Here is a 14,863-nt window from a genome sequence, read left to right as displayed (position 1 = left end):
AAGCGAGGAAGCGGGGACCTTCTTCACCCAGCACTCATGGATCTGACAGTAGCTTGTCCACAGCCAGTGACAGGACGGTGTTCCTGGCAGGACAACAGATTTAAGTATTTAGAGACACTCCACAGGTGCCCAACAGCAATTCTTGATTTTCAAGCACTGAGATGTCTCTTTACAGAGCACTGCCTGCCAAGCCAGAGGAATGGGTCACCCCTTAAGCTTGTGACGGAGTCCCCCATGCTACATGCACATCCATCTATCCTGAGGTGTTCTGTGCTTCCTTTCAGCCATGAAATCTGCCTGGACCCCTTGATCTCTAAGGTGCGTCTTGGCTTGCCTCTCTCCAGATACGTAGTGACACGGGCCAGGCGCACTTTGTTCACTGGAACAGGTTTTGGCATCTAGTGAGGTGTGTGCACAGAATGCTGGATTCAAGCATACTGGATTAGCAGCCGTGAGCACTTGCTCATTTCCAAATTATTTTCCCACTTTGCAGATAGTGGGAAGGCTGATTGGGCCTTGCCTTTTTTCTTTGCCTTAAGGGATTCTGCAGAGCTGGAAGGAAATGAGTGTACACTCAGTGGTATTTTCGCTTAGCACCTCCATTTTGGCGCCTGGGTTACTCCTTCCCTCTCCAGAACAGACCTGTAGCTCAGTGTCAGAGCACATGGTTTTTGCATGCAAAAGGTCCCAGTTCAAGAACGGGCACCTCCAGGCAAGGCTGGGATAGATGCTGAAACTTGCAGAGCCGCCCGGTGGGCTGATGCTCTAGCCTGGTAGAAGGCCACTTCCCAGGTGCGTGCCCCACCCCCTGCAGCATGCATTCTCATTTCTCTGGGCCACACCTAAATTAGCTATAACCTAACGAACAAAGCCTGTTCCATTCATCCTTTGCTCCAAGGACAGGCAAGTATGCATCAGCCTTCAGAGGACCGCAGGTGTTCCTCCTGCTAGAAATGCCTCCTGAGAAAGTTCACAGCGCTTTGGAAGAGCTATACGTAAGCAGTGGCAAACACACATTGCAGAGGAGCGAAGTGGGGGCAGTTCCCACACTCCCCCCCCCCAGCAGCAAGAGCCCACGGCTGCACCCGGTTACGGACCAAAGATCAGGCACACTTTTGAAGGGATGGTTTGTTGGCGGGTCCCAGTGGCGGCCATGTGCCCTTAGGGGTGCCTGTTCCCCACATGCCTCCCCCACCTGGTTCACAGGACGTTCAGCTGTTGCAAAGGATGGCTGTAGCTTTTGGCCAGGAGGGCGCTCCTGAAAGGGAATTAGCACCTCTGTTAGGGTTTGTTGGAAATGGCCAGCGGTGAGTCTCAGATTTCCTTTCTGCAGAAGGCTTTCAATGTCCTTCCACCATGGACAAAGTCGGCCTGGGCGTCAGTCTTCAGGGCATCGAAGGTGTTTCTTCTGCCACAAATGCAACCCGCGGGGCTGGTCTTCTGTTCCAGTAAGATGGGGACGCAACGTAAAGGAGAGAACAAGCAAGAATGGGCAACAGTGTGCGTGTGTGGGGAGGGCACTTTGCAGCCATGTATTGCTCATCCATACACATGCCATAATCCTCAGTGGTTTCCCAAGTACCCCTTAGGTTCCAGGTACACAGGGATACTGCAGGGTTGTTGGAATGGAACTGAAAGTAGTCATGAAAGCACAGGCAATGGGATGAAAACAAGACAGTACAATTCAGAGGCAAGACTCAAAGAGTTATTTTGTAGTTACAATTGAAATAGAAATCTAACCCAAGAACGTGAAGCTTGTTCCGCAATTAAACTCCCCATGCTAACTTCCCTCTGGTCAGTCCACTCCCACGCAAGCCAAGCCATGGGCAGGCAGTGCTGCACTCCCCTGCACGCTGTTCCGCCCCACCTGGGAGACGGACGTGAGCCTGGCCACAGCACGCAGAAGGGGCCCTGTGCCGGATTAGCCAGGAGGAGGCCGCCGGGCCCGTCTCCTGAGGAGGGGGCAGTGCCTCTGGCCTCCCTGCTCCAAGTGGCTGCATGCGGCCCTTGGGCCAAGGGAGGGCTGGCCCCCTGGGTCAGCCCCAGACCCTCAGAGCCCGTTCCTGGGCTCCCCTTTGCAAATGCTGCTCCACACACAGAATGAGGGAGACCGCAAATTTATGGAAGTGTTGAGGCCCTCTGATCCCAATGTGACACATTCCAGCAGGCACTTAAGAACGTTCCATTCTGGCAGGATCCTGCTAAATTGCAATGAGTTATTTCGGGCTCCTTCCCCCAAAGTCTGTTGGGAACACGTAGAGGTTTGCTGAATCTTATGAAGAAGATGCATGTATTTACTTTCAGTTCTATGCAGGATGGAACAAAATGCAATGTTATTTTGGATAGCTGAGTGTCTAGCTTGGGTGGCTGACAACACTTGAACCAAAACTGCATGTGGCAAAAATACTGATTTGGGGGAGTGGGGCGGCACCTCAGGCCTCAAGCAAAAGCTCTCCACTGGCCATCACCTGCTAAGGTGTCCTCTATGGAGGAAAGGCCGTGTCAGTTGGAGCTCCCCCGCCCCCCACACATACAACCCAGCCCGGTCTTTCTACCAGCTCACCAATGCCGCGCCACACCTGCTCTGGCCCTCAAATTTTTAACAAATGATAAAAATATGCATCAGGGCTACCCTTAAGATGGTGACTAAGGCAATTCTGTTCACACATCCAGGCTTACACTTTGTGGTGCCTTGGATAGAAGAGTATAAAAATACTGAAATCAAGTTAGACAAGCATGTTACACAGAACACTTGTTTTGCATCCCAGTTGGGTACGCAAACACTGGCGATGCTTCGCCTCCAGGGCGGTAGCTGTGCACGTGCTCTGTTCCGCCCCTCCCGCGCTCTGACAGAGGCCTGTGCCCACGGACCAGGCTGCCCAGCGCCACTCCAACTGCAGGCAGCACTGGCGGTCCTTCGACGGCAGGGCTCTGGGGAGGGGAGGCTCTGGCCTGCCTGCCTACAGACTCCCCTGCCTTCCTTGCTTGGCAGTGGCACAGGTCATGCATCTGGCCGTGCTGAAGAGGTCACGAGGAGGCGCAGCCCAACAGGCAAATGGTCAGAGCACGTGGCCAGCTGTGTGATGAAGAAGACTTTTTCCACAGCCTGCAAGCAAGCAGAACAGACGCAAGGTCAGGACAGGGAACAGAGGGGGCCACCCACCGCTCTGGATGGCTTTAAAAGGGGGCTAGACAAATTCCGGGAGAAGTCTATCGATGGCTACTAGTCCTGATGCCTCTATGCCACCTCCAGTATCAAGTATCAGAGGCAATAAGCCAGTACACCAGTTGCTGGAAATATGGGTGGGGGGATGCTGGTGCGCTCATGCCCTGCTTGTCGGTTCCCAGTCGACAGCTGGTTGGCCATTGTGTAACCAGCGTGCTGGACCCTCGGTCTGCTCCAGCACCAGGGCTCTTCTTCTGATCCTAGGGGGGGCCCAGGGAGGCTGCAGCTTCCCACATGGGGTTTGGGGCACTGCACCGGCTCTCTGCTACCATGAAGAATTGGCAAGGAGCTGCATCCTAAGCTTGGCACCAGACCTTTTGCCCCTTCACATTAAGTAATTCAGAGCAATCTTTCATAGAATCAGAGTTGGAAGGGCACTAAAAAATCATCTAGTCCAACCCCATGCTCAAAGGTTTTTGCACCCCAACTCCCATTATGCTGGCTGAGACTGATGGGAACTGACATATAAGAGCATCTTAAGGTCCACAGATCCCCCCTGCTCTGAAGCAACATGCTCACTCCTCGCAATCAGTGCGGTCTCACAAGCTGACCGCTTAATCATCTCTCCTAGAATTTTGCCTGGTACCAGTGTCGGGCTGACAGGCCTGTAGCAACTTGGATTTACCCCCGCCCCGCCCCGCCCCCCCGGCCCCTTGGAAGATCATTTGGCCATCTCCAGGCTACAGGCACCTCCCAGAATTCTCAGCAGCGGGCGTCAGCATCTCTGGATGTGCATCTGCATGCACCGTCGGCGCCCTCAGTTTTAAGTAATCCGGCCCCGGAGACCTCATTTAAAGAAAAGGCTGACTGTTCTCTAACCAGCTCTTTCACCTTCCCAGGCATGCCTCCTTATATTGTGCGCTGTGGTGCTGAGTAGCTGCACCTTCGCGCTGCCCCTTGTTAACTCCTCACCATCTTCCCCAAGCAGTGCTCTGACCCTTCCGCGTCCTCCCATCTCCTGTATACGCTCCTAGCAGGTCTTGGCTAATCAGAGAGCTCCCGCTGCGGCCACTCTGGCTTCTTAGAAGTCCCCTGTTCTTCCTTCTCATGGGAACAGTTTGCAATTGTGCCTTCTATATTTCCCCCTTCAGAATCTCCCAGCTCTCTTACACTCTTTTCTCCCTCAGAATTTCTAGCCATGTGGGACTTTCCTCCCAAGTTCTTTGAAACTGGGTTTCTTAAAGTTGGGGTACACTTTCAGCTATACTGTTTTCACATCCCGAGTTAGCACGAGTTCCAGAACAGCACAGTCACTTTCCTGCAAAGTTCCCAACACTTCCATTTCTGAACGATGAACTTCATCAACCACTTCTTTCCTGTTGGGTCAGGATTAACTCCAGGGCAGGGGATCATCTTGTTTCTTCCTGCCTTGCCAGTAAGTGAGGCAAGGCAAGAACAGGATGTTCTATTCTTAGCAAAGTTAGACTTCATAGGAACAGAGGAAGCTGCCTTCTCCTGTGTCAGACTCCAGGTCCATCTAGCCCAGTACTGCTGACACTGACTGGCAGAAATGGCTCTCCAGGGTTTCAGGCAGGAGTTTTTCCAACCCCACCTGGAGATGCTGATGGGGATCGAGCCCGGGATCTTCTGCCTGTCGAGCAAGAGCTCCACCACTGAGACATGGTCCCTCCCATGTCCAGCAGATGTCAAAATACTCAAAGTGGGTAATTATACAGGGGCAGCGAACTTTGTTCCGTGCTAATGGGAGGTTTCCGCTTTCGCACAGTTGCCGACAAACACATTTACAGAGGTGTCGTGCATCTGATGTCCCATGGAACAAACAGCATGAGCATCAAAGTCTGGAGGAAAAGGAAGAGGGCAAGGCTGCTCGGCAAAAGGGCTATAAAAGTGAGGAGAGGGAACAGGGAACTTGCGTGAGGACAATCCAGCGCAAGGTGCCCCTGGCTTCAAGTACTCCCCAGTCAGGAGCTTGCAGGACGGCTCTGCCTACTCTGCGGGAGAAGCCTTGCCCCGGGTCAGCTGAGACGAACAGGTCTCACAGCCCCTCCCGGGCCAGCACAGCTGTCTGCGTTTCTCTCATTTGCACCTGAAGAACAGAGGCCTGTCCATCCCTGCTGCCGAAGGGGTACGCGAGGCGCCAAGAGCCTCAGTAATTATCCCTCGTGGTGGACTATGCTGGGGCGGACAGCCTTGTGAACTGTATGAGGAAGGACTTGTGTGGCTGCATCATATCACTTCCCTCCTTTGGTCTGAATTTTTGCTCCAGATTAGACGAGCTCCTTCACCCTGACACTGGCCTGGGCCAGACCTTGCGTAACGCTCTGCCCCCTCCCTTTCTGAACAAGGTGTACTCTTCCATTGCTACGCTCCGGGGTAGGACTCCTTTTGGGTCCCAGCGGCACACTTGGCAATTTGAGAAATAGCCCTGGGCACCGCCACAAAATGGCTGCCATGGGAGGCATGGCAAAGAGCAAGTAACCTGTCCAAAAGACTGAGGGCATCTCTACACCTGCAATTTATCACACATTCATGGTTGGCCACTCACAGAAGTTTGCGGATCCATTGCATAAGGTCGTAATCCTCCAGTGATTTTCTCGCCAATTCCCCCTGCCTATCCCCAAATGGAAAAAAATGCAGTATGTTTTCAGGCCGTGCAACAGGAGCATCATGACCTCCCTGGGTATTTCTCCCATAGCACGGAGAAACCACAGTGTGTGCGCAGCTGTGGGTGGTTGTTTTGGTTTGTTGAGGGTGTGTCACGATGACGACGGCAGTGACGTCGGGGCGGTAGGCATGTTGGTATACTGACCTGTCGGCTTGCCACCATGCCATGACTAAATACCATGCACCGACTTTTGCTCCCAGCTTCAGCTGTTCCCTCCACAACACAGAAGGCCGGCCGGCCAGCATCTCGCCAGGAAACTGGTGCATGCGCGGGTGGGGTTCAGGCAGTTCAGTCGAGGTTGCTGCCCCCCCCCATTGCGTGTCAACCACAACCAAACCACCAGTCATCTGCGAGGGGAGGGAAAGGGGCAGGAACCAGGGAGGAAACTTCACGATGCCCCCAGGGCGTGTCATGGCTTTTCGCGGAAAAGTAGCCACCCCATGAAAAGGTAAGGAACGGAATATAATGAGATAGAAACAAGGAGCCCAATCTAATCCCGTGATGGAACCTGACAGAGAACGCCCTGGTATGGATGTGGATTTCTGCCCCTGTGTGATGAACCCCTGAGTATGAGGCAGAGGTGGGGTCTGAGCTCCAACACATTCGATAACTTCTCTGAACCCAGTTTGCAGCACCAGCAAAAACCTATTTCACAGCAATCCCAGTTACTGGTAAGAAAATGTGTGAACTCAAAAAAATGTGGGAGGGGCAGGGCACCTTGGTGGGTGCCATGAAAGGTGCCTGGGGGCACACCGGTGCTCCCAGGCACCGCGCTGCCTTCCCCTGGGGGCGGGGGGGGGGGCAGGAAGCAGATCTCCAGCTGCCCTGGCATTCAGCTCCCAGCATTCCTGACCAATGGTCCTGCTGGCAGCTGGGAGCTGTTCCGCCGCAAGGGCACTGGGCGTGCGGGCGCACCCGCCTCTGCGAGGATGTCCCCACTCACCGTCTTCAGCTCCACCAGGCCAGGGTGTTCCCGGTAAAGGATATAGTCAATGCGCCGCCCTTCGCTTGAGGCTGCCGAGAGATCAGGGTTGCCATTGGCCAGGACGGGGCCCGCCAGGTACTTCTCCCGCCCCGAGGGCTGCTCCAGAGTGCTGCAAAGAAACAAAAACGGAGTGCAAGGCAGTGAGGGGCTGCAGGGGCTCAGCCCCCACGCAGTACTCTTTTCTGGTCCTGCACTGGAGGAGGGGGCGGGTTGGGGCTCCTACCACCCCACTGCAAACTCCCCAGAGAAGGACATGGCCTCGTCGTACTCTTTCCTGGAGGACAGCATCACAAAAACCCACGGCGGGGCGGGGGCCTTCAGCTCCCTCCCCAGCTACATATTCCACCAGATCAATATGGTAGAAACAGTACAGTATGGTAGAAACAGTTGCCCTCCCTCCTCCTCTCTCTCACCTCTTCATGTTCTCAGGTGTCGATACAGCTTCTTGATAGATCTCCAGGTAGTCCAGCAGGGTGCCTGCAGAGGGCAGGAGCAGCCACTCTATCGCCTGACATAATGTTCACGCCCCCCCCCCCCCTGCTGCAAGGCTAGCAGGAAAGTTGCAGATCGACAGGCGGAGAAAGAAGAGCCAACCCCCCGCCCACTCCTGCCAGGCCCCTCTCCCACCAGCCCCCCCTCACTGCAAAAGCTTCTCCACCCTGCCCAACAGGGTGCAGAGAGCAGGACCCACTGCCTGCCCCACAGCCCAGAACGCAGGACGTTCCAGCCTTGGATAGCCCGGAGGAGGCCCCTGCAGCATCACAGCCAAAGTGTGGACATGGGGTGAGGTGTGGGAGGACACCATGGGAGGCCCTGCAGGCCAGGGGACACCCACCAATAGCCCAGGGCTTGTCCTTCCGGGGCCCAATGCGGCACGGATCCACATACAGGTTGAAGATCTCATGGGCTTGTTCCATCTCATCACCTAGGGAAAAGAAGTGTGCCAGGGGGCAGGTGAGGGGCTGTCCCCATCTGCCCTCTGCACCTCCCCCCGGTTTCTCCGCCTCAGGCCCACCTGAAGAACAGTTGTCAAAGTTGAGATCCCCACAGTAGATGTCGAAAGCCACCACATCCCCAGGCTGGGCGTTTGTGTCTTGGAATAGCTGTGCCCAAAGCAGACCAAGGCTCAGTTGGTCACACCGGACCTGCGCATCAGCTGTTGTGGGGGGAGAGAAATGGGGCTGCATTAGCACTGGGGCCCACTTCTCTCCACAGGGTACACCCAATACTGTGGGGGGTGAGTGGGGGGGGACTCCAGGATCTCTCCTGGAGGGCCCAAGACACAGAGGGCTATTTGGCAGAGGGCCCCTAGCCTGGCCAAAAGGCACTGAGCAGCCATCCTGGCTCTTTTTCCTCAATCGATTTTTTAAAAAAGAAAAAAGTGGTGGGAAAACATGGGGGGGTTATGAGTGGAAGACGGCGACATCTGGACCTCTCGTGAAGTTCTGTCAATGAAGCCAGGCAATGGCCCCATTAGAGCTTTGTCTGGAAACCCCTGGAGAGGGTCTTTCCTGCTTCCTCTTGGGGATGTTGGGGGAGTCATTTGCACCCAGAAGACCACAGAGCAGGCCAAGCCAGGAACAGGCTCGGAGCCCTTTGGGGGACAGGGAGAGACTAGCATTCCCGGGGCGGGGGGAGGCATGGGGGAAGGGGGGGTCTCACTGGGAACAAGCTTTGTGTCAAGGACCAGGGAAGAAGGGCCCACACAGAAAGGCTGAGGGGCTCAAGGCCCCCCCGCCGCACCCAAGTTCAGTAAGGATCTCCGGCAGCAGGGCAGAGAAAGCTGACCCCCCGTCTGCCACCTCCCTCTGCCCAAGACCCTGGAGAGCCCCTGACGCTCAGAACCAGGCAAGGCTGGCCTGGGTGGACCAGCTCGCAGCCTGACTCAGCCTACGGCAGCTTCACCTCATGTATATCCTGCCTTTCCTCCAAGAAGCTCATGCTGGCATACAAGGCGGTTCTTTCCCCCTCCCCCATTTGATCCTCACAACCACCCTGTGAGGTAGGCTACGCTGAAAGAGAGGGACTGGCCAAGGGCACCCAATGACCTTCACATCTGAGGGAGGATCTGAATCCCTAGTCCTCATCCGACACTCTGACCACCGTACCATGCTGGGTTGCCTCCCCGGGTCTCCAGATCCTCCTATGTAGGTTACCCAAGACCTGCACACGTTACACTGCACAGAAGCTAGTCCGCCTATGGAACTCAGAGCCACAGGGCGTTGCTGTGGCAAGACATTTAGACAGCTCGGAAAAAAGGCGCGGACGGAGAAGACACACAAGACCGGTGCATCGGTGGCAAATAACAGCATCCGCAGCTGGAGGTGCATTTTCCATGTTCCAGCCTCTGGCCATCAAATGCCAGGGATGGCTATCCTCGCCTTGGCCCAGGGGACCACCTGGCTCCAGGTGCTGCCAAGAGCCAGAGCACTGGGACAGAGGAAGGGCCTTTGGCTGGCCCTGCACAGGCTCTCGCTCACCAGGAACTGGTTTGGCCGCCTCCAGGCGACTTCCAGAAAACAGCCCAGGGGTTGTTTTCCTGGTCACATGGTTCGTCCAGAAGGCAAGCCGTCCTTCGCTGACCAGACCCCTTCTTCCCTGGCCCACACTTACCTTCCGGGGCATGCATGTGGGTGCAGTTCAAGTATCCCACAATCCTTTGTCCTTGGGAAGCTCCCAGTTGAACCTGAGACACGCCAAGAGGGAAGCAACGATGGACAGGACGTCAAGTGGGGAAACATTTCAGGGGCCGGAGGCACTGAACTGAAGCACAAAGGAGGGATTTCTCGCAAGAGAAACCGCCATCACCTGCTTGAATGGCCTGCTTTCCGGCCCAGGGATGCCCCTTCCCCAGCCCCAGCCATGCCTCCACATATCCCCCAGGGGAAGGACTCACGCCGCCAACGGCAAGCAGGAACACTGGGAAGAAGCAAGGAGGCACAGCCAGTGTGGGGCTGCGCTCCTGCGGTCCCCCTTCAAAGGGGCCTCGGCCGCCTCAAACAACGCTCTTGCCAAGCCAGCGCTCCCCTCCAGAGCAGGGCTGTTGTCAGGCCACCTCCGCCAAGGCAGCAAACAAAACGGCTCTTCCTTCTGCGGCCTGGACGTGCACAGACCCAGGCGCCACCCTGGGCTGGAGCGAAGAGCGTGGGGTCTTCGTGAACTCTGCCGGCCCACCTCCCCCTGCTCCTAGATGGGGAGGGCCAGGCCCTTGGACCAGGGCAGCCAAGAAAACCCCACTTCCAAGCAGGCTGGGACCTAGCAGGTAATGTTTGCCAAGAGCTGAAGGCGCAAACAGAACAACCTGTGGGCAGGGCATTCAGACACCGGCGAGAGGCCGATGGGGGGCCGCCAGAAAGTCTGCTGCGGGCCGAAAAAGAAACCTCCTGAATGTATTGTGGGTGGGGGGAGAACTGGGAGAGGAATCCCCTTTGCTGCTGCCCCTCGGCAACGGTGGGCCTGTCTTCCCCAGGGTGCCAACTTCAGCAGTTTCATTGTGAAAGGGGGGCTCACGTTGCCTTGGAAATCAGGACTCTCCTTTGTGTTGGCTCAGATGGCATGGGGAAATGCCCTCTGCCCATGCTCAGAGGCACTCGTCTTACTGCCTGGTGCCCAGGCCAAGCACCGGCTCAGTCCAAGGGGCTGCCTCCCCTCCCCATATGCCCCTCCCTGTCCCCCTGCTTCACAAGCCCCGCGTTCTCAGGCTAGTCAGAAAAGTGCCGCACTGGCAGCGCAAGAAGGGCCGGGAGGAGCAGCTCCTGCCGGGCAGACGCCAAGTGGCTGGGCCCCAGGGCTCTGCAAGGGAAGCAAGGATTCATTTCCTCACAATGTGTACATGCCCTTGGAGGGGAGGCGCAGCTCGGGAGCTGGCGGAGGGAGGGCAGCCGTGCACAGCTAGGGATGGTGGAGAATTCTGCCATGGATCCCAGTGAGGCTGAAAGCCAGCACATTCGGCCCCCCAGAATCCATGGCGGAGCAAAGCCCCCCCCCCCCGAAACATGTGCGAAATGGAGCCTACGTGGTGCCATTCGCTGGTGGGTGCTCCTTGAATGGCGGCGGGAACCACCATTTGCCTCCCCAGGAATGCCGTGATAGGCTACGTAAGTATGTACGTAGCCTATCACGGCTAGCACAGGGACGCCATTTGTGTCCCTGTGGAGGCTGTGATAGGCTACGTAAATACTTACGTAACCTATCACATCAAAAGGCGGCCATGCAAATGGCGGCTGCCGTAGCCGCCGTTATTTGTGTAGCTGCCTTTTGCTGTGATAGACTATTTAAATACTTACGTAGCCTATCACGGCAAAAGCGGGGATGCAAATGGTGTAGGGGATGCCATTTGCGTCCCTGCTTTAGCCGTGATAGATTACGTAAATATTTACGTAGCCTATCACGGGTTAGCGTAGGGATGCAAATGGCGTCCCCTACACAGGACGCCATTTGCATCTGCAGCAGCCTGGCAGCGGCTGGAGGCCCCGCTGCGAGTTAGCCCGGCTGGCGGCTCTGCAGACTGGCCGTGGAGTGGAGCCGGCCGAGCAGGATTCCGGCGGGGAGGAACAGATCGCCTCCCCCCAACTGCGGACCCCAGCGGAGCCAGGTAAGCGGGGTTTCGTACACCCCTATGCACAGCCACGGAGCCCTCCACTCACAAGGATGCCTGCTGATGGACTGGCCACAGCAAGGGCCACTGCTGATCACCAGAGGACCACAGCAGCTGGGAACCAGGCTGCCACTGTGTGCCAGACAGGCCACGTTTAAGCACTTGGTCGCACCTCTTTCTTTCTTGTAGTTCTCTCCCACCCAGTAGCTGAAGCACTCTGGAATCCAGGGCAGTGCCATTTCTCTCTGTACCAGTGCCACTGGGGAGCACCCTGGGGGCCAGCATTAGCGGGGGCACAAGGGCCCTGCAAAGGCCCGCTGCTGAGAGGACGAGGGGAAGACAGCTGTGTGAGGGCAGAGCAATCTGGGGGGCCCTCTTCCAGGCGGCTGCCCACCTCACCTGCACGCAGAGCAGTCCCTTGGCGGCGAAGGCGTCCTCGCCAGTGGCGTTGGGGTAGCAGTGGTACTGCACAGCCAGCACAGGGTAGCGGCTGGCCAGGAAGAGCCCACTGTTTAAGAGCTTCAGGGTGGAGCAGCCAACCAGCCCGTAGACGCCAACGTCATAGATGATGTGCTCATAGCGGGGGCCCAGGAGCCGGCGCAAGCGTGTTGCGGCCCGCAGGTCAAACACCTCCTGCAGGCACAGGAAGTCCACGCCGGGGGGGAACCGGGCAGTGATCTCCCCTGGCACTTTGACTTTTCCCTCCTCCTCCTCTTGGGGGATCTCAATGGTCACGTCGGCATCCCCCCGAGGGAGGCTCTGGTATGCCCGTGGGGGGCTGGACTCTGTTGCCCCGTACTTCTGCCTGCTGGGGGTGCCACAGCCTTGGGCTGAACTGGGCTTGTGCAGCAGGGTGGAGTGGCGGTGTGCCGCTCGCGCGAGCACTTGGCCAACATGCTTGGCGCGCCACTGCGTCTGCGCCAGATTGCTGAATTTGGCCAGGCCCTCGGGGAGGAAGCACACGTTGCTGGTGACAAAGGTGAAGGCCTTGTCTTCGCCGGGGAGGAGCACCCACTCTCCCGGCTGGGCCCGGCCTGGCATGTGCTGATAGGCGAAGGGGCGGCGTGCAGCCTGGAGGGGCAGCCACACCAGGAAGGCCAGCAGGGAGGAGGGGAGGGAGAGCAGCAGCAGCAGCAGCAGGACTGGCCCCTTGGCGAGGACCTGCAGGGCGTACGGGGGGCACCGCTTGCCCTGGCGCGCCCGCTTCTCCGCCGTGGTCTGCTGCAAGGCCAGCAGCTGGCTGACCAGCCAATAGCTGGGGAACAGGAGGCCTCTGAGCACAGCGTCCAGGGCCCCCAGGAAGCGGCTCGAGTACGGCGACTCCCGCAGGCCCATGCTAGGGCGGCTGGGACTTCCTCCAAGGGCGTTCCGGGGTCCCAAGAGCTGCGGAAGATAAGGGGGACGAGTGAGGAGCTGCTGCAGACGGGAAGGAGATTCCCCTCCCGAGACTCGGCAGAGCTTCAAAACAAGAAAGACACCTGCACCCATGTGTCCATTCCAGAGATTTTTGGAGGAATATTGTTTCATCAATGACAACTGAAGTTCCAAATAACTCCTTGCTGCTCATGCACAGAGGGAAGAAACATATCAGGAACTATAAGCATTGGTGCACTTGCCTTTTAGCTTTTACACCTGGCTTTTTTTAAAAAACCCTTTTGCTGTTTTTACTTGGCAGTCCTGCCCCCACCCCTCTAATAGGAGGACTGGGGTTGGAGCAGCTCTTTTGGAGTGGTGCCTGAACCAGAACTCTTGGGTTCTTCTACCAGGGCAGGGCAAAGAAGCACAGACAAAGGTGTGTGTGGGGAGAGGGGGGAAACTGAATGCCACTGAGCTTGCTTCCATGTGTGTTTTTTTAAAAAAATCATTCTTACCTTAGAAAAGAAGCATACGGTACAATATTTTCAGCGCAAACATTCTTTTAGCAATTAGAATAATGCAAACATTGAGAAACAATGTGAACCGCCCAGGGAGCTTCGGCCATTTAATTAATTAATAACTATCCAAGGGAAAGACTAACGAAGGAGAAAAGTTGCGAAGACATCATATACCTGAGGGGAGGGACGCGCCCCCCAAGCTACACGAAGCTGACCCCCAGGCCTACCAGTATGCAGGGCTGTTGTGGGCCCCTCCCCAGCCGTGACTCGTACAGGGGAGCAGCAGCAGGAGTCCAAATGCGCCAGGTTAAGTGCGAGGGCGGCGCGCGGCTTACTGGGCACGAAGGCCCCCTTTCTGCTGGGGCAGAGATCCACCCGCAGCAGCGCAAGAGGGATTCGAGAGGGTGCCGCCTGGCTAAGAGACCCGGCCGCGCGGGGGTCAGGGCCCCGCTCCTGCCGCGCCAGGGGGTGGACGAAGCCGCCCCACGGGGCGCTCAGCATCCTCCGGGGCATTCGTAGCGAGGGTCCGGCGGGGGCGCATCTCGCGGCTACGGGGGTTCCACCCCAGCCCCCCGTGTGCCACCACCGGTCGCTCTCGGCAGAGGGCAACGCGGAGCCTCCCTGCGGGACGGGGGTGGCGGCGGTCTGGCTCCGGGTCCGGCAGCGCTGGAATCTTGGCAAGAGCCGCAGGAGTCCGCCACAGCGACGCGATCCCGGCCCGGCCCGCTCGGCTGGGCTCCGGCGAGGCGCGCCTCCTTCGCGCGGAGCTCCGCTTCGGGACGCGGAGCTGTCGCCGGAGGAGGAGCAGCGCCGCCCGCCCGCCGGGCCTCTCCCACCTGCAGCTGCTACCGCTGCCCCCCCGAACGAAGCGGCTCCCTCCCTGCTCGGGAGGGGCCGCCGCTCTCCAGGGAGGGGCCTAGCCGCCCGCCCGGCCGAAGCGGCTCCCAGCCCGCCCCCGGAAGAGCCTGGCGCGGAGGCCGCCGGCCCGCGGGGCTTCTCCCGGCGCCCCGGCGTGCGCGGCGCTGCGGCTCCTTGGCCACCCGCTCTTGCGCGCCTTGCGCGCAACGGCCCTGCAAGGCCGGCCGCTGCGGGGCCTCCTCCCCTGCCGCACGCGGGCGCGGCGCCCTCTAGCCGGGGGCCCGGAGAGCGCCCCCTCCGTGCCGGCGCAGGGGCCGCGGGGTGGGGGGCGGCGGGCAGCGGCTGCCTGGGCACGGGGACTGCGCACGTGCGCAGGAAGCGGCGCCAGGCCCGGCGGGGTCTCGGCCTCCGGGCGCCGCTGCAGCCTGGCCGAGCGAGCGAGGCCGCGTGGCTTCGCTAGGGAGCCCCGGCCGGCGCCCGGCCCGAGGAAGCTCTGCGCAAGCCCGGCCCGCGCGCGCCGGGGCACGAGGAGCGCCCCGAGCCAGGGCCGGGCCGTCGCGCAAGGCGCCCCTGGGCCCGCCGCGCCGCGCCCCGCGGGCGGGGTCGGGCTGCCGCGCGCGGCCCCCTGTGGCGCCTGATCCAGGCTGGGAAGACGGACGGGCCGCGGAGCGCGCGCCGGCCGCGGGGAGTGGAAGAA

General features: G+C 58.6%; 1 protein-coding gene across 3 annotated transcripts; it reads right to left on the bottom strand.

Annotated features, from left to right (window-relative positions):
* Positions 1-1,690: 1,690 nt before the first annotated feature.
* On the bottom strand, positions 1,691-14,576 carry LOC146346437 (sphingomyelin phosphodiesterase 5-like). 3 transcript variants are annotated; one of them, XM_084854694.1, is made up of 8 exons: positions 13,483-14,576; positions 11,834-12,817; positions 9,451-9,523; positions 7,853-7,993; positions 7,673-7,762; positions 7,251-7,314; positions 6,796-6,946; positions 1,691-3,106 (listed from the first exon to the last, which is right to left on the bottom strand). In XM_084854694.1, the coding sequence occupies exons 1-8, from the start codon at positions 13,819-13,821 to the stop codon at positions 3,002-3,004; spliced, it is 1,947 nt and encodes a 648-aa protein (XP_084710820.1). In that variant the 5' UTR covers positions 13,822-14,576; the 3' UTR covers positions 1,691-3,001. The 3 variants fall into 3 exon arrangements, with proteins under 3 accessions (XP_084710820.1, XP_084710821.1, XP_084710822.1); XM_084854695.1 differs by having other exon boundaries at positions 13,452-14,412; XM_084854696.1 differs by having other exon boundaries at positions 13,536-14,395.
* Between the last annotated feature and the right edge of the window lie 287 nt (positions 14,577-14,863).

This window comes from Heloderma suspectum, chromosome 4 (assembly GCF_057233095.1).
Source record: "Heloderma suspectum isolate Gila_16-S chromosome 4, 16-S_ref, whole genome shotgun sequence".
Classification (NCBI taxonomy): domain Eukaryota; kingdom Metazoa; phylum Chordata; class Lepidosauria; order Squamata; family Helodermatidae; genus Heloderma; species Heloderma suspectum.
Note: the sequence above shows the minus strand (reverse complement) of the source record. Positions and strands in the feature narration are given on the sequence as shown.